Source organism: Cervus elaphus, chromosome 1, assembly GCF_910594005.1.
Source record: "Cervus elaphus chromosome 1, mCerEla1.1, whole genome shotgun sequence".
Taxonomy (NCBI): domain Eukaryota; kingdom Metazoa; phylum Chordata; class Mammalia; order Artiodactyla; family Cervidae; genus Cervus; species Cervus elaphus.
The window spans coordinates 76,200,450-76,219,115 of NC_057815.1; the positions used below are offsets into that span (position 1 = coordinate 76,200,450).

The window sequence follows — 18,666 nt, forward strand, 5'->3', positions numbered from 1 at the left end:
AGAGTTCATGTGGTTATATTAACTGTAAGAAGCTGAAGACATTTAAAGACTCAGATTAGTGGTTTTAAATCACAGCAAGTATGCAGCCATGCTGCTGGAGATAAAGATGCCTGTAGCCAGCATGCCCAGGTGAGTTGAGAGACAAACCCACTCACTAGCTGAATGACTTTAGGCCAATTATCGATATTCGCACCCTGCAAACCTCATTTTCCTCTTTGAGAAAGGAGGGAAGGGCAGCACCAGCCTGGCTGGCTGGTGTGGGGGCTCAGCGAGACCCTGGGTGTGAAGCACTTTGCCCTGGGCCTGATGCACAGGGATGCTTGACTGGTGAAGCGAGGTGACACTCATAAAGGGTAAAAAATACCCTCTCCTTAGGGTGGAAAAAACCACGTTAAGGAATAAAAAGAAATCATCTAGAGAAGGAAATATTGCCATTTGCAGCAACATGGACAAAGATGGACAAAGAGAACATTATACTTAGCAAAGCAAGACAAAGACAAATATTATATGACATCACTTATAAGTGGAGTCTAAAAAATAATACAAATGAATCTGTATACACGATAGAAAAGACTCACTGACAGAGAAAACAAACTTTTAGTTACAAAAGAAGAAAAGGAGTAGAGAGGGATAAATTAGGAGTATAGGAATAACGGATACAAACTACTGAGTGTTAAATAGATAAGCAACAGGGGGTGTCCCCTGGTGGTCTAGTGGTTAGGATTCTGGGCTTTCACTGCCTGACCTGGCCTGGGTTCAGTCCCTGGTTGGGGAACTAAGATCCCTCCCACAAGTCACATGGTGCATCCCCCACCCCCCAAAAAGATAAGCAACTGTACAGTACAGGGAATTATATTCAACATCTTGTAATAACCTATAATGGAAAGTAATATGAAGCACATACATACATATATATATTATATATATATATATATATATATATATATATATATAACTGAATCATTCTGCTGTACACCTCAAACCAATACAACATAAATAGACCAAATGTAGTTCAATTAAACAGAAGAAACTGTTAAGAGGATCATCTACCCTTTATTTTCTGGCAGGCGTGACTCCCATACAGATGTTCACCCTGGAGCCGGGCTCATCAGCCGCAGGAGGCCCCTCCGGAAGTCTTCGGGAAGGCCCACCGGCTTGCTGGTGGCTGGATTGACAAAGACATGGACTGAAGACCCTGTGGTACAGGCCAAGGCGGCAAAGTGAGCCAGCTTGGGGTGGCCGAAGAAGAAGCCATCGCTGAGGTCCCAGTGGTCGACGGAAGGCGTCTCCCTGGTGGGCTTAGGCGGGAACAGAGCAAGGCGGTAGTGCACGCTGGAGCGACCCACTTTCTCCACGGCCAACGCAGCCACTGGGATCTGAGGAAAGCTGACCGGTGTGTGGAAGGTGCACTGATTGGTCGCCATGAAGCCCACCATGGGGGACGTCAGCAAGCCCGTTTTCAGGCCGCAGTACCTGGGAAAGTACATTACAGTGCTTACTGTGGGTCTCCACGATGCGGTCTCCCAGCCCAATCCCGGTGTTTCAGCCCAGCGGGACCCAGCTTCAGTGGGCCTAGAATCAAATCCCAACTCCGCCCCTCACTAGCTGGGTTACCTTAGGCAAGTTACTGAACTTCTCTGTACCTCAGTTCCCACAATAATGTAATGTTCACAACACTGGTACCTACTTCATAGGCTGACTGAGAATTAAATCAGAAGTGTCATCTAATACAGTATAACATGTAAGACACTAACAGTTCACAGATAGTTCTCATTAAACACTGGCTATTGTTATTAATATTGTGTCCATCTTGTCTTCAAGTCTCCTTGTAAAAAATCAGGTATTTTTGTGCAAATGAGAGAATTACTGTGTCTCTTACATATGTTATGAACTTGTAATCTCTTTAAGGACAGTGACTGTGTCTTTCTTCTTAAGTTTGCTGACTAGAAATAAGACTATGTTTGAGATAGGCTCACTGGGTAAAGAATCTGCCTGACAATACAGGAGACACAGGGATTCGATATCTGGGTTGGGAAGATCCCCTGGAGAAGGAAATGGCAGCCCACTCCAGTGAAAAGTGAAAGTGAAGTCGCTCAGTCGTGTCCGACTCTGCGACCCCTTGGACTGTAGCCTACCAGGATCCTCTCAGTCCATGGGATTTTCCAGGCAAGAATACTGGAGTGGGTTGCCATTTCCTTCTTTAGGGGATCTTCCCGACCCAGGGATCGAACCCGGGTCTCCCACATTGTAGGCAGACGCTTTACCATCTGAGCTACCAAAATCCCATGGATGTAGGAGCCTGGAGGATGACAGTCCATAGAGTCACGAACAACCAGACACAACTGAGCGACTGAGCACTGCTGAGAAAAATGTAGAGGCTGAACAAAATCAGAAACAAAAAGCATCATGCTTAGCCTCTTCCTTCTCCTCCAAAGAAGTCTACTTATGATTGAAACAGATTAATCATATTGTCTTTTTTTTTTTTTTTTTGAGAAAATTAAGACTGAATGTGAGAATTTGCTGTAAGAAAACAATTGTGGATTGCCTAAAGGTTTGCCTACAAAGCTGCTCACTTCGGCTCACATGTTTCACAGAAACAAGCTATGAGTCTCCTTCCAGGGCGGGCACCGTGGGTGCCAGGGGCCAGCCACCTGAGCATCCACTGATGTCACCCATCACGACATTAGATACATTCATTTACTGACATGGGAAGTTGTCAGTGAAAAAGATCATATTACAGAACAGTATGTAGCATTCGATCCCATTTGTTTTTATAAGAACATACTGGCTTATGTCCTTATTGCCTAGAAAGAACTCTGAAAGGATAGACTCCCAAGTAGTTTCATGGTGATCTAGCAGTGGAATTTTGTATGATTTTTTTTCTTTTTTTGGCTTGCATATATTTTCCAAAACAAACATGATTTGCCTTTGAAATAAAAAAAAGTCCTATTTTGTTTAAATGTCTGAATATGAATTTAATTTCTCCAAAGAAACAATGGAGAGACAAGCAGGCAGGAGAAGCAAGGCTCCTTCTTCTGCCCACTAGGATCCTGCCCCCGGCTGCACTGCCTGAGGGGCCTCCCTCCTGAATAAAGGAGAAGGAAAAGGGAAGAGGAGAAGAAAACCCTGATTTTCAGTGTGACTGAGATCCAGTGAGAACGAAATTCTCCCATTTTTATTTCCCAGGCTTCTTTCCTGCAATTGCTTTCCTAGTTCCCTGCCACCTTTTCCTCATTCTTTTAAGGCACTGACAGTAAAGAAATAGTGCCTCCTCCCACTGGGAGTACAGCATTTCCTGAGCTCCCTGCAACTCTGAGCCAGGCCACCATACCTTTAAATAATTAAAATGCAGGAGTACTTTCAAACAATGAAATCGATGAGCACCTGGTCACCAGGGCCGGCTGGGTGTTTTACATTTTGTTATCCATCTTCAAAACCACCCTGCAGGTAGGTCTCATTTCCCCCATTGTATAGGAAAGAAAGAAGAGCAGGGAGGCTGGATCAATTTCCCAAAGGCATGCGTTTGCACAGTTAAGTGGTGGTCCAGGCCCAAAATTCAGGCTCTGGAGAGCCAAAGCCATGTTTATCCTTCATTCTGGCTTAGTAGATAAAGTAGGTGAAGCCAAAATCTACATTTTAGTCCCATGAATGAATTGCATTTTCTTTACGTGTTCCTTTGACTTTAAGAATGATATTTTCTTTAAGAACTGAGTGATGGCTTCATTACATTTGGATAACAGACTTCCTGTTTGTAAGTTCATAACCAATTTGATTTGACTGGTGGTGACCATAGGGTATTTGGGCTTCCCAGCTGGTTCACTGGTAAAGAATCCACCTGCCAATGCAGGAGACACAGGAGACATGGCTTTGATCTCTGGGTCCGGAAGATCCCTTGGAAGAGGGCACGGCAACCCATTCCAGTATTCTTTCCTGAAAAATTCCATGGACAGAGGAGCCTGGCGGGCTGCAGTTTATGGGGCTGCAAAGTGTTGGACACGACTGAGCACGCACAACCATAGGGTACTCAGTAAGAATTTTTCCACATTTCCATCTTTTTTAGGTTTTAGTCTTTATCAGAGTTTATACACATGAACATACTCTAAAAAGTCAAACTGCTGCTTGAGGCTTATTATAAAACCAGTGGTTCTCTGGCTGGTTATACCATTGGTTACAGTCTAGGTCAGGGACTCATAGTAAATTCATTCATTTCACAGCCTCCACAGTTCACCTGCTCTTTGTTAGACGCTGAGGCTACAACACTGAGTAAGAGAGGATTCCCGCCCTCAGGAGTTCTCGACTTCAGGGCAGTGGTGGGGCAGGATGTGTCCACTCCTGTCCTCTATTTGGCCAGAAGGAGCCTGTTGTTCCTTTCTGGTTCCCCTTCCACTTTCTTCTTCTTCTCTCCCTTTCTTCCTTTCCTCAGCAAACATTTACTGTGCACGTCTGTGTTCCAAGTGAAGAAGGAATTCATAGGGCCTGGACTCCATCTCAGGCCTGTCCGTGCTGGCTGTGCTCGGCTGCCTCTCCAGCGGACTCTGAACCCTCTGCTTAGTGCCTGTGGGGATGACAATGGAAGGATAAGACCCCCTCCAGACAGGGGAATCTTGAAGATCACATCCAGGCTACTCATAGCCTAAGAGGAAGCATACCGTAATCACCCCTGTCTCCGGACAGGTCATAAACTTTTTTTCGTATCTATCAGGATGTAATCACAGGCTTATCAATTATTAACTGGTTGGAATGTAACTGCGGGCTTATTGACTATTGACTGTTTGGACACGTACACATGGGGTAGGTGGTGGGTTTGGACACGTACGCATGGGGTATAAAAGATTTTCACAAATGCTGGACGGGGTCCTTGGCTAAGAGGAGACTCTGCCTTGGGCCCGCCGGCGTAATAAACTGCACTCCACTATCTGCATTGTCCTTCTGAGTGAGTCTGTTTCCCGGAAAGCGTGGCTATAACACAAGCACGGAAGAGAGAGCCATGAACAGTCAGTAGGTGACAGTCCATGCCTTCACATGGCCATGGTCTAGAAGGGGGCACACTCAGAACTCAGGGTGATGAGCCCTAGGCAGGGGAAGCACAGGGACTCTGGGAGCTCGTAGCAGGGGGTCTGGCTCCTTTTTGGTATCAGGAAAGACCCTCTGAGAAAGTGACAGCTAAGCTAATAAGCTAAGGAGAAACTGTACAAACTTTTCAAGTGAACAGTTGGGGAGACAGCTTTCCAGAAAGAGGAATGGCCTTTGTGGTAGTCTAGAGGCCAGGGACCTGAGGGCACGTCCCAGAGACAGCACAGGTCCCGGAGGGCCGCCACGCAGACTGCCAGCAGCAGCGGGGGAGCAGGCAGGAGGCAGACTGGGGAGGGTCTTGGTGAGGATTTTGGATTTTATCCTGGGGCATTGGGAAGCCACTAAAGACAGGGAGATGTTCATTCACTCAGTCAAGTCTGACTCTTTGTGACCCCATAAATTGCAACAAGCCAGGCTTCCCTGTCCTCAACTATCTCCCTGAGTTTGCTCAAACTCATGTCCATTGAGTTAGTGATGCCATTCAACCATCTCATCCTCTATCATCCATCCCCTTCTCCTCCTGCCTTCAATCTTTCCCAGCATCAGGGTCTTTTCCAATGAGTCAGCTCTTCGAATCAGGCAGCCAAAGGATTGGAGCTCCAGCTTCATCAGTCCTTCCAATGAACATTCAGGGTTGATCTCCTATAGGATTGATTGATTTGATCTCTTTGCTGTCCAAAGGACTCCTCTCAAGAGGCAGGCAGGGAGAGGCAATATCAGATTTATTTAGTAAAACTGTGGTTTTGAATCAAACAATGAATTAGACAGAAACAGTGATGTATGCAGAAGAATAATTAGGTAACTACATAGTTCTAGCAAAAAATGATGGTGCCTGCGACTAGGATGATGAGAGCAGAGATGGAGAAAACTAGATGGAATCAAGAGAGATTTTGCATAAGGTGTGATGATAAATTGAAATGAAGGAGACAGAAGAGCCCAGAGTTGCTCCCAGTCTAGGTGACTTAATGCTTTGAACAGGTTGAGCTGAGGTGCCTGTGAGACCCTAAGATGATATGCACAGTAGGGATAACAATACCTCTGAGTGAGTGAGTGGAAGTCACTCAGTCGTGTCCGACTCTTTGCGACCCCATAGACTGTAGCCTGCCAGGTTCCTCTGTCCTTGGGATTTTCCAGGCAAGAGTATTGGAGTGGGTAGCCATTCCCTTCTCCAGGGGATCTTCCCAACCCAGGGATCGAACCTAGGTCTCCCACATTGCAGGGAGATTCTTTACCATCTGAGCCACCAAGGAAGCCCTAGCTACAGTTTATTTAGTCCTGCACGGCATGCGAGGCCTTCCATGGATTATCAATCCAGGAGGCATCTGGATCTACGGGTCTGATGCTCAGAAAGAGGTTTGGGCTGCAGACAGGAGTTGAGCTCAGATCTAACATCAGGGTCTAGGCAGGGAGGGTGAAGAGTGGAAGCCACTGGCATAACACACGCATCGTGGTGGGCCTGTGGTGAGCTGGAAAGCAAAGGCCCAGTCTGACCTCACGCAAATTCAGACTCTAAAAAAGATACTGATGTTAAAAAGAAATACTCAGCCTCAAATGGAGTCATGGCTCCTTCAGACAGCACACGAACACATCACTGCAATTTCAATCCCTCCTAGGAATGTGACCTTTGAAACAGTCAATCTGAAAAGTCCTACCTACGGGAGTGAGGTTATCTGCATGATAAAGACCCCTGCTGCTCCCTGCCCCCAAAAGAAGACACCATGGTCTGAAATAATCCTTTCTTCTCTTTGGCTGATACCTTCTTGACCCATCCTCCTTTTACCTATAAACATCTTCCATTTTATACAACTCCTCAGAGCCTCTTTCTATTTAACTAGATGGGGTGAATAAAACCAATTGGATCTTCAAATTTACTCAGTTGAAATTTGTTTTTTTAACACTGGGCAGACTAAGTAAAATTCATGTGTGTACTGTCTGGATTTGTCTTTCTGGTTCCTGGTTTGTGACCTGTGGGAAAGACTAAATCAGGCGAGAGGAAGGGCCTAAAAGAGAATGTCGGGGAGGGTAGTGAAATCAAGCCCAGATTCAACCTGACACACACAAAAAACTGTCTTTGAATAAGCTCTCAATGGATATTTCTTGGGATACAACAAATGACTGATAAAGTGATTGTGACGCTGCCTAATAATTAAGGTGAATGTCCATCTTCTATGCTTTCTTACACCTGCTTTATAAAGTAAACTTTAGCATAAAGGGCTGTTTGACTTGGAAGACCCCTTGTGACTTACTTAATATAGGGGTTCCCCAACTCTAGTGTGGGACTTGGAATCTCCTGGGGAACCTTCACAACATCCAGATCTCCGGAGTCCTCTCACATCTCCTGAATCAATATACATGGCATCCTGACTCTTAACAAAGTCCCAGGTGACTCTGATGCACACTTAGCATGGGGGTTGTTCCTCAAGGGCTACCCTCTCAGATAAGGAAACTGCCCAGAGAGATGAAGTAAGTTGCTCATCTGCACACAGCTAGAAAGGAACAGGGTCTATCTACACTTGGCGGTCACTTCAGCCCTTTCCATTAACCTCCTCAGCCCCAGACACAGCCCCATCCCAGGCTTGGAGACTAGTGCATCTCTGGGGCATTTGTGGCTCGGAATCAGATCAACTGTGTTCACGATCTCACCCTGACACTGCACCCAACTCCACCGGCTGGGCTTGGTCGTCTCTTACTCCTCCTTCCCAAGCTCCTGTCTCCTTCCTTGAGTCCACAGCTATGTTCTGCCTTGACCCTAGCGCTGAGGCTCCGCCTTGGTGCCTCGCCTCCCCTGGTTGCCTCTGGAGCAGGAGCTGTGCACACTTGGGGGACACGGTGCCTCTGGGTCTGGGTGAGCACACAGTCTTGTCGCCTCCTGAGGTCTGGAGAGAAGCGCCTGTCAGATGGTAGGAGGCCAGTGGGCATATGGCACAAGTAACACCTTTCAGAGAGGTGAGGCTATTTTTGTCACTTGCTATAAATAACATAGGATCGGCCATGGCTTGTGGTCAGTTACCTGGCATGTCAAGGCAGGATTCTGGCAGGAAGTCCATCCCCACACTCCCTGAAACTAAGAATAAGCACAAGCTGGGCAGCGTGACCCCATGACTGTGCTGAGTCCTGAGGGAGCATCACGTGAGCTGCCGAAGAGAGACTCCGGCCAAGGGAATCTGCACAGAGGGGCCCCAGCTTGGGCGGTGCCAGGAGGTTATGTGGTTACAAGGAGAAATACGTATTTAGAAATATAGACCTGGGGAGAAAATACCTTAAATGTGAACATGTATAGAGCTAAAAGATTAAGATGATGAAGCTCACACTTAGGAATATACTCTGAATGTCTTTACATAAATAATTTATCTTCCGTCAAGCCTCTTTGGATATTGCCTTCACAGAATGATTTTGGTCTACAGGGGCTAATTGAAATTAATTGTAGGCAAGTCCCTGTGCCATCCATTTCTATTGACCTTGGCCTGCAGTGTAAAATACTGGTTAAGAGCTCAAGTCATTAGACCTGGGTTTGAATTACAGCTCTGCTGCTGTGTGACTTCAAAGAGTCACTCAACCATCCCAGAGGCTCAAATTTTTCTCATTTCTAAAATGAAGACAGTAACACAGACATGACAGGGTTTTTGTGAAATTAAATAAGGCAACGCATATCTTATATGTCTTGGCTGATTACTGCAACTTAAAAGATTTTTGTTGTTATTTTTGTTTGTTTTTAAAATTTTTCAACAATTTTGGTCTCTAGGGGTGGACATTTACATCTGTCTTTGGGCCAAATGTTTCCTTTATTTAGGGAAGACCGCTTGTATCAAAACCCTGGCAGCCAACCAAGGTGTGGACATGGTGTTCTCACAGGAGAACTATCAAAAGGGCCAGTGTATTGTTTCTTCAAGTGGTTTTAAGAGCAGTGGAGGGGAGAAATCAGGCAAGCAGAGCAAGAGGGAAAGGACAGGATGGATGAGACATGGCAACTGTTGCACTTTAGGAACTTTGAGAAAAGGCCGAGAAATGCTTTGAAGGGGAGGTAGGACAGGTTCAGCAACTGAACCAAGTAAGTTTGAGCCAGTGTACTTTGCATAGAAAACTTACAGAATTTAATGATTGCTGCAATGTCGTAACAGACAAGAATTTACTCAAGAGGTAAATGGAAGTTGTTCAGTCCCTCTGTGGCAATGACACAATCATACCAATTTGTGGAGCTAATCCTTCTCAGCAGAAAATGGTAAACCAACCTTGACTTCATCTGAGGTCTTACTGACCTAACCACATCACTGGGTTTGGTGCTGGTGATACAGCAGCACTGGGTCCTCTTCCCTGGCAGAGCTTACACTTAAAGAAAGGCCATAAAGAACACAAGCTGGAAGTGCTCTGCGGGAGATGGACACGGCTGTATAAGATGCTGTAACAAGGGAGCCTGAAGCAGGTGGAGGCAGGTGGGAGTGCAGAGCTCCTGAGGGACTGAAGGAAGGCCAGTGAGGCCCCGTGGCTAGACCACGGGACAGGAGGGGAGGATGGAAGTGGGTGAGGTACGAGAGAAAGGCTGGGCCTGATCCTTCACCGATCGGATTTTAACCTAACACAATGGGAAGCCACTGCTGAGTTTTAAAGAGGAGGGAGAGTTAGCATTTCACAAGTGACCCTTTAGGGGATGGATGGGGAAGGCAAAAGCGGAGGTCGAGGTACCAGTTAGGAGAGCTGGGACTGGGGACAGGACTGGGCTTGTGGCTCCACAGATATTCAACATGCGGCTCAAAGGACCCATGCCTGGGCCTCCCTGGCTGGCTGGCTTCCACCTCTCACAAAGGTTACTGCTCACACTAAGAGCATCTACAGCAGAAACAGGGGTCTCCACCATCCCGATAACCTTTGAGACTATGATGAAACCTCGCGTTCCTCACTGTAATGCCACTCTCCCCAGGTTGATTTCTGCCTCAGTTAACTGTCACTGGGCATGGCAATACCTGTGGTCTTGTCTCACTCTCTGAGCATAGTTTTAGATCTAGGTTTTCCAGGTTTTTCAAGTAGTTAAGGAGGAATATTATTCCAAACCCAAGGGGAAATGACTACCTAGACAAATGAATGTATCTGCAAACGTTTCAGCTATTTTGCTCCTGAAAGGGAGAGGGAGGCAGTTAAGATAAAAATAGGAAGAAATATTTTCTGACAGCCTCACAGTTTGAATAACCATGACCTGAAGAATAGTGAGTTTTCCTTTGGTTAGTTTCACGTTGCTTTTAAGCACAGTTTGGCTTTATTTTAAAGGACAAATGGTTTTTAAAAAGGACAAATGATATAAGTAACAAGAAGGATTTCTTAGACTTTTAAAGTCAAGTAGGATGTGAGATTGAATAAATAAACAAGCCTACCTCACATTATGTTTACTTTCATTTGGCAATATTTTTTTAAAAACCAAAATATATATAAATAAACTGGGTTGCCTATCTCTGAATATAAAAAGCTGATATAATGAGTTGGCAGTAGCTCACATTAGGAAAATGCCCAGACCCAGCTGCCTGCACATCATCACAGTTTTCAAAGTGCATGCACTGGGTCCCCAAACTCAGCAAAACTAATGAAAATCATCTGCTGTTAGAGCAGAACAATTTTCGCAACTGTGTTCTCCCAAGAAATTCATTCTGGTAAATCAGTGTCAAGATGACAAGAAAGTCCAACATATCTCAAGAGGCACAATCTATAACAAGCAAAAGTCCGTGCTCAGAAGCAATATTAAAGGATCTGATGAAGAATTCAAGACTCAGAAATGAAGGATGTGAAACAAATTCATTAAAACATTTTGAATAAAAATAAGAAGACTGTGACATGATGCTCAATTCACAGGAAAACACGGTCTCAAAGGGTAAATGTGATAGATGATGATCAGATAATTTCGGACATCCAGACGCAGAGCCAACTGTGGGCGAAGGCCAAGAGAAAGTAGATTAGGGTCAACTTGGACTCCACACACTAATGATACTACTACTGCTGCGCTTTCTGTCTTTGTTGGAGTTGCCCTCTGAGGGAGAGAGTTCAAAGACAGCATCTTTGAAAACTGACTATTAGATCTTCCAGGTCCTCAAAATTAGGCAGGCCAGGGATATGGTGATAGTTCCTGGGCCCGCTGAGAAAAAAGAACAGAAGTTAAGAAAGGTGTTTATGCATTCCATGAGGTCCCTAAAATCCAACTTCTTCCAATTAGTTATGGGCTTCCCTCTCTGGTGGCTCAGACCTGCAATGCAGGAGACCCAGGTTTGATCCCTGGGTCAGAAGGGAATTCTACCCACTCCAATATTCTTGCCTGAAGAATTCTATGGAGAGACGAGCCTGGTAGGCTACAGTCCATGGGACTGCCAAGAGTCAGAAGAGACTGAGCATTTAACACTCTTACCTTATGGGAAAGTCCAGGGGCCTGTGAAGAACAGCAGTTAAAAACCTATTTTAAAAACCCATTTTAAACTGACCAGTAGAGTAGAAAGCACTTTAACACATGCAGAACCGTTTAGAATAACAAATACACCAGCAATAACTCTCTGAGGGCTTTCCATCTACAGAAAGCCAAAGTTGGAGAAGAGTTAGAATGGAAGATAAGTTTTTCTTTTTTTAATTCCACAGAGTGTGATGTAGGAAGTTGAAAGAACTTTGAGCCTTGGCCACAGAAAGAGGCTAGTGAAGAACGCAGGTGCCCAGCTCAGAGGATTCCCCATCAGTCCATGCACTTGGGTGGCTTTAAGGCTTTTTTGTCACGTTTCCTCATGATTTTTAAATAATTTTTATTACATAATTAATGCATACACATTGTAGAAAAGTAGAAAATATAAGCAACTACTAGTTTTAATAATTTTATTTAATTTTGGCTGCGCTGGGCCTTTGTTGCCCTGTGCAGGCTTTCTCCAGCTGCAGGGAGCCAGGGCCACTCTGGTGCAGCGCGCGGGCCTCTCGTTGCGGTGGCCTCTCCCGTCGCGGAGCACAGGCTCTAGGCAGCTGCGGCACACGGGCTTGGTAGTTGTGGCCCATGGACCCAACTGCTCCACAGCATGTGGAATTTTCCCAGCCCAGGGACCCCACATACCCTGAGTAGGCAGCTGGATTCTTATCCACTGTGCCACCAGGGAAGTTCACATTTTTAAAAAAATTACCCTTTATTCCATAACTCAGAGATCCCCAGAATTAACATTTTGGTACACATCTTTTCAGACTCTTTTTCAGAAAAGGAGGTTTTTGTTTTGTTCTGAATAAAACAGATCACACTGCAATTTGCTTGCTTCAGTCAATTATATATTATGAACTTGTTTCTATGCCAATAAATGTATTTTTAATGACTGCTAAGTATGCCCTTGTATGGATGTAACATTTAGTGAATCAACCCCAAAGCAATTAAAAAACTTGTTGTGAAGTGCTTTTCGACTTACAGAAAAGTTTGCAAAAACAGTACATAAGACACCTGCATAACTATTGTACAGAGCCGTCCATTCTTAACATTTTGTCACATGTGCTTTAGCATTAACATTTATTACTTCTGAATTACCTGAGAGTACGTTGCATATATCATGCCACTTTTCCCTAAATATTTCAGTGTGTGTTTCCTAAAAACAAGGATAGTCTCCTCCATAACTACAGGACAGAATTTGTTATCAAATTCAGGAAATTTAACAACGGTCTAATCCTTCTAGTAATCTACAGTTTATATTCCAAGTTGTTTCAATAAGGTGTTTTACTTTTAAAAAAAGAAGAGGAACTGCTATGGTGGTCCAGAGATTAAGACTCTGCCTGGCAATGCAGGAGACACAGGTTTGATCCCCAGTGGGGGAACTCAGATCCCACAAGCTGTCGAGCAGCTGAGCCCACGTGACACATCTGAGCCTGCGCACTCTGGAGCCCTCGTGCCACAACTAGAGTTCATGCACCACAAAGAAAGACGCCGCCTAACGCAGAAAAGAGCCCGCGTGTACTGAATAAGACCCAATGCAGCCAAATATTGTTTTTTAAAAGAAGAAACTTCTTTTTCCTGGTGCAAGATCTAGTCCCAGATCATGTGTTACATTTAGTTGTCACAGCTCTTCAGTCATCTTTTAATCTGGAACAGTCCTTCGGTCTGTGTTTATCTTTTATGACACTGATATTTTCCTGATGAATAAATACAAGCTAGTTATTGCACAGTATGACCCTTTATGTGGGTCTGTATGATGACCCCTCAGAGTTGGATTGAGGTTGGAACACTATACAAATGTCAGTGGGCCCTTTTCAGGCTTCATATACAGAGCCACAAGAAGTCCATTTGTCCTTATTGCTGATGTAAATTTGGTCACTTCATTAAAATATCTATTGCCTACTTTTTCTATTGTATAGTTTTCCTTTTGTCTATTTTTTAAATTGTGGTAAACACAAAATTTATCATTTTAGACATTTTTAAAACGTATAGTTCAGTGGCAGTAAGTATTGATACATTTATGTTTTTATGCATCTGCTCTATAGTATTTATTTTTCCTTTTAACAAGTAATCTGTAGAAAGACATGAACATGATCTTAGCCTCATGCTCAGATACCGTCCTTAATTACCTTTCCTCCTACCTGCTACTTCTTGATCTAGGGCTCACTGATGATTCACGCTGAGACTAAAGACTAAGTCCTGACATTAACCCCAGCCCTTTCCCTTTCCCCTTTGTCTTCCCCTCATTCCACAGACAAGGGCGTAAAGTTCTTCTAGTCACTGGCTCTGGATCTGGAGAGAGAAATGCTGACCTGGATGATTTCCAAGAGCCATTTCTGCCCTAAACTGCTATAATTCTTTACAAAAATAGTCATGCCTTTCCTGGTCTCACGTCCAGTTCTTCAAACAACTCTTGGTTCTACTCTGGGCCACGCTCTATACTGGATGTCAAGAAATAAACATGGATAAAGCAAAAGCACCTTTTCTTGAGCTGCTTACATTTTGATGGGAGATACACAAATGGTGGGGATGCAATGTGGGGACTCTGGGCATGGAGGTGGCCTAGAGCACAATGGAAACACACTGTTACAAAAATGAAAAGACAAGCCACAGACTGGGAGAAAATACTGGACAAACCTATCCAACAAAGGACTTGGATCTAGAATATATAAAATACACTTACAAGTTAATAATAAGACACACAAGACAATTTTAAAATGTGTGAGATTTGAATAGATACTTCACCAAGAAGATATATGAGTGGCAATAAGAATAAGAAAAGATGTCCAATATCATTAGTCATTATGAAAAAGATAATTAAAACCACAATGAGATACCCATTGAACACCCACTAGAATGGCTAAAATGAATGAGATACACTATATCAGGTCTTGACAATGATGTGGAGGATGGATTGGAGTTCTCATATACTGCTGATGGGAATGGGAAAAGGTACAGCTGCTTGGAAAAATACTTTGCCAGTTTCCTGAAGAAAAGGCAAAAATACACCTACCATATGACACAGCTGCTCGATTCTTAGGTAATTATCCAAGAGAAATGAAAGCATTTTTACACAAAGGCTCATGCCTGAATATTCACAGCAGCTTTATTTGTAATAGCTGGAAAGCCCAAATGTTGGACCACAAGTGTGGTACATTCATACTATAGAATACTATTCATCAACAAAAAGAAATGAACATACAACAAGGATTAAACTCAGGGTAATTATGCTGAGACAAAGAAGTCAGACCAAAACAAAAGTACATACTGTAGGATTCCACTTACATAAATTTCTAGAAAATGCAAACTAATCTCTAGTGAAAGAAAGCAAATAAATGGTTACCTGGGGATGGGGGTGGGGAGGACTCGGAGGAGGGATGACCAAGAGAGCACCAGGGAACTTTGGGTGGTGTTCATTTTCTTAATTGAAGTGAGGATTTCATGAGTGTACAAATATGCCAAAACCCCTCAAATTGTGCACTTTAAATATGTGCAGCTTACTTTGTCAAAGCTGTTTGAAAAAATACAATGAAAAGAAATATGCCAATATCTTAGCAATAGCAAATATGCTAATATCTAAACAAAATCAGTCTCTGATTATAGGATGGGGGAATTATTAACAAGGACTCTTTTCTTCTCATCCTTTTCTGAATTTTCCAAATTGTCCAAAATGAGCAGGCTATACTACCTAAATCAAAAAAGCTACTTTTGCAGAAAAAGAGTTAGATACACAAAGAAATCTGTAGAAAACAGTCTATACTTATGAACTTTAAGACTACTGGGTGAAAAAAATCAAAGACATGGCACTTTTCAAATAACAAAAGAGCCTCTATTTTTTCAGAAGTTATGGCAGACCAGAGGGGACCGTGAGAAGGTTTTATATGTTCCACAATAATAAAAATATCTAAGTTTAAAGCCATCTATGGAAAAGGTACCGTATTAACAAAATGCATCATTTAGCTGGATTGTTCAGCTCAAATGTCTTTCAAATACATGAGTGGGAGGTAGATGCAGGGAACCGGGAAAAGGAAGAGACAATGCCAGACATCAAAGAAGGTGAATTTTTACAAGATGTCCTGACCCTTTATTTCTTGAGTTCACCCAGAAGTATAAAGATTAAAGAAAAATCCAACATAATTAGCAAGTAAACTGCATTGCATATCCTTGAAAAGAGTACATACTGCAAAGGACAAGTTTAGCCATGGAAAATGCCATTCCACATCTGACCAAATATGGTTGAGAATCATTACTCTGGGTTTCCACTCTTGGAAATGTTTGCTACATCTGTCTGTAGTGGGTTGAGGATTCACTCTGAATTTTTACTAATAGTGAAAATAATAATTTTAAAAAGCTTTCAGGGAACATATTTAACCTAATTAGATGATAAATAAGTTTTAAAGCCTGCAGTGCATTAATTATTTGGATATCAAGAACTGAGGCTTATGAAGCAATTAAGTTCATTTATTCAACAAAAGTCACCTTCAACAACTGTGCTAGACCCTAGATTATAAAGAAGCAAAGACAACCCATGCACTCTTAGAGCTCTTAGTCTAAGGAATAAGAAATCTGTAAACAGTTGCAATACAAAGTGTCCACGGCTTGGGAGAATGGAAAAAAAGAGAAGCCTACAGGAAGGAGGTAACACTTGAGGAGGGCTTTGAAGGCTATGTAGGAGTTCTCTGCTTAGGAAAAGAAGGACTTTCTAGGCAGAGGATAGCATGAACCAGAGCAGCAGGAGAAAGCTGGATTGTTCGGTAAATGGCGAGAGTTCAGTGAGGATTAAGAATAGGATTCACCTGGAGGGGAGAGGCCCTGAAGATGGAAGTCCTTTACTCCATGTTAGAGGAAATGAGGAACTGTGTGTTGGTCACAACTCGTTCATTTTAGAAGAAATGAATTTGTTAAAGAAGTGAGAGAGAAAGAGAGATTGCGAAATAGAGAGAGGGAGAGCGCAAGCGCTGTTTCTGTCTGTAGAGCCCTCAAAGACTTCGTGCAGTCAAGCCCAGGAAGGGGCTGGAACTGAGAACAGGAAAGCTAGAGGAACTCTCTTCTACCTTTTATCTTTTTTTTTTCTCTCTCTAAATCTATATTAGCCAGGATTCTTTTGGTCATAAGTGACAAAAATATAGTAGTTCAAGCCAAAAAGGAAAATTTTTTACTCTTTAAAATGAGAAGTATAGGCATGTTACAACATATATAAACCTTTTTTTTTTTTTTTTTTTTATGTTGGCCCTCAAATGGTCTCACTTTAGCATTCCTCAGTGATGCCTGCCCTTAACCTCAGAGAGGCGTAAGACCTGAGACCAACTGGGAGGGCCCAGTCAGATCTGAAAGCTGCACCCACTGTGCTCACCATGCTCACCTTAAACTCAGGCCACTTAGATACCCAACCCCCTCTCTAATCTAGTGGGCACCACACTTATCCATCCATTCCAGCCACCTTGATTGAGGACTTCCTCTTTTTTTTTTTTTTTTTTATGATCAAATATTTAATAACTGAGGACAATAATAGAAGGTTCGAGGACTTCCTCTTAACGCATCATATTTTGGGGACACTCTTTTTTTAAGATTTTTTCCGATGTGGACCATTTTTTTTTTTTTTTGATGTGGACCATTTTTTTTTTTTTTTTTTTAAGTCACGTCAGTCGTGTCCGACTCTGTGTGACCCCATAGACGGCAGCCCACCATGCTCCCCCGTCCCTGGGATTCTCCAAGCAAGAATACTGGAGTAGGTTGCCATTTCCTTCTCCAATGCATGAAAGTGAAAAATGAAAGTGAAGTCGCTCAGTCGGGTCCGACTCTTAGCGACCCCATGGACTGCAGCCTATTGGGCTCCTCTGTCCTTGGGATTTTCCAGGCAAGAGTACTGGAGTGGGGTGCCATTGCCTTCTCCACTTTTTTTTTAACCTTTTATCCCCTTCATGCATTTCTCCCACACCCATGCCCCCACAATACCGCTACCTCCTGCCTCTGGCAAACACCAGTCTGTTTACTGTATCTAAGAGAGCTTGGGCTTTTTGTTGCTATTGTTTGGATTCACATATAGGAGAAATCATATAGTACTTGCATTTCTCTGTTTGATTCATTTATCTTAGCAAAATGCCCTCGAGGTTCATCCATGTTGTCACAAGTGGCAAGATTTCCCTCTTTTTTTAAGGCTGAATTTATAGAATATATAGAATATATATATATTATATAGAATATATATATATATATATATATCTCACAACCTCTTTAACTATTCATCCATTGACAGACAACTTAGGTTGTTTCCATATCTTGGCTATTGTAAATAGTGCTGCAATGAACATGGGGTACACATATTATATTTTTTCAAGTTAGTGTTTCTGTTTTCAGATAAATACCTGGAAGCGGAATTTCTGGGTCATATGGTAGTTATATTTTTAATTTTTTGAGGGGTCTCTGTACTATTTTCCAAAGTGGCTACACCAATTTACATTCCCACCAACAATGCACAAGGGCTCCTTTGTCTCCACACCCTAACCAACACTTGTTATTTCTTACCTTTTTGACAATGGCTGTTCTAACAGGTCTGATGTGATATCCCACTGTGGTTTTGATTTGCATTTCCCTGATGATTAATGATGTTAAGCACCTTTTCATGTACCTGTTGCTCATCTGCATATCTTCTTTGGAAAAATGTCTATTCAGATCCTATGTCCATTTTATAATCAGAATTTTTTTCTACTAAGTTATATGAGTTCTTTATTATATCTTGGATATTATAACCCCTTATCAGATACATGATTTGCAAATATTTCCTCCCACTCGGGAGGCTGATTTTTCATTTTGTTGATGGTTTCCTTGCTGTGCAGAAGCTTTTTAGTTTGATGTCATCTCATTTATTTGTTTTTGTTGGTTTTACTTTTGGTGTCATATTTTAAAAATCATCGCAAAGACCTATGTCAAGGAACTTACCACTTAAGTTTTCTTTAAGGAGTTTTATGGTTTCAGGTCTTATGTTCAAGCCCTTGATGTATTTTGAGTTGATTTTTTTGTTTGTTTAGTATAAGATTGTGATTGTGTTTCATCCTTTCAAATGTGGCTGTCCAATTTTCCTTACACCATTTACTGAAGAAACTGTCCTTTCCCCATTGTATATTCTTGACTCTCTGTCACACACGAATTGATCATATATGCATGGGTTTATT

The 18,666-nt window shown here is 42.8% G+C and overlaps 1 protein-coding gene across 2 annotated transcripts in view; it reads right to left on the bottom strand.

Annotated features, from left to right (window-relative positions):
* Window positions 1–1,033: 1,033 nt before the first annotated feature.
* The window catches only part of LOC122697767, a 200,956-nt gene continuing 183,323 nt past the window's right edge, over window positions 1,034–18,666 (bottom strand). For both annotated transcript variants that reach the window (XM_043908759.1, XM_043908767.1), the window contains one exon: window positions 1,034–1,473. In XM_043908759.1, the coding sequence (XP_043764694.1) occupies window positions 1,089–1,473 (385 nt within the window). In that variant the 3' untranslated portion in view covers window positions 1,034–1,088. The remainder of the gene's footprint in view (window positions 1,474–18,666) is intronic.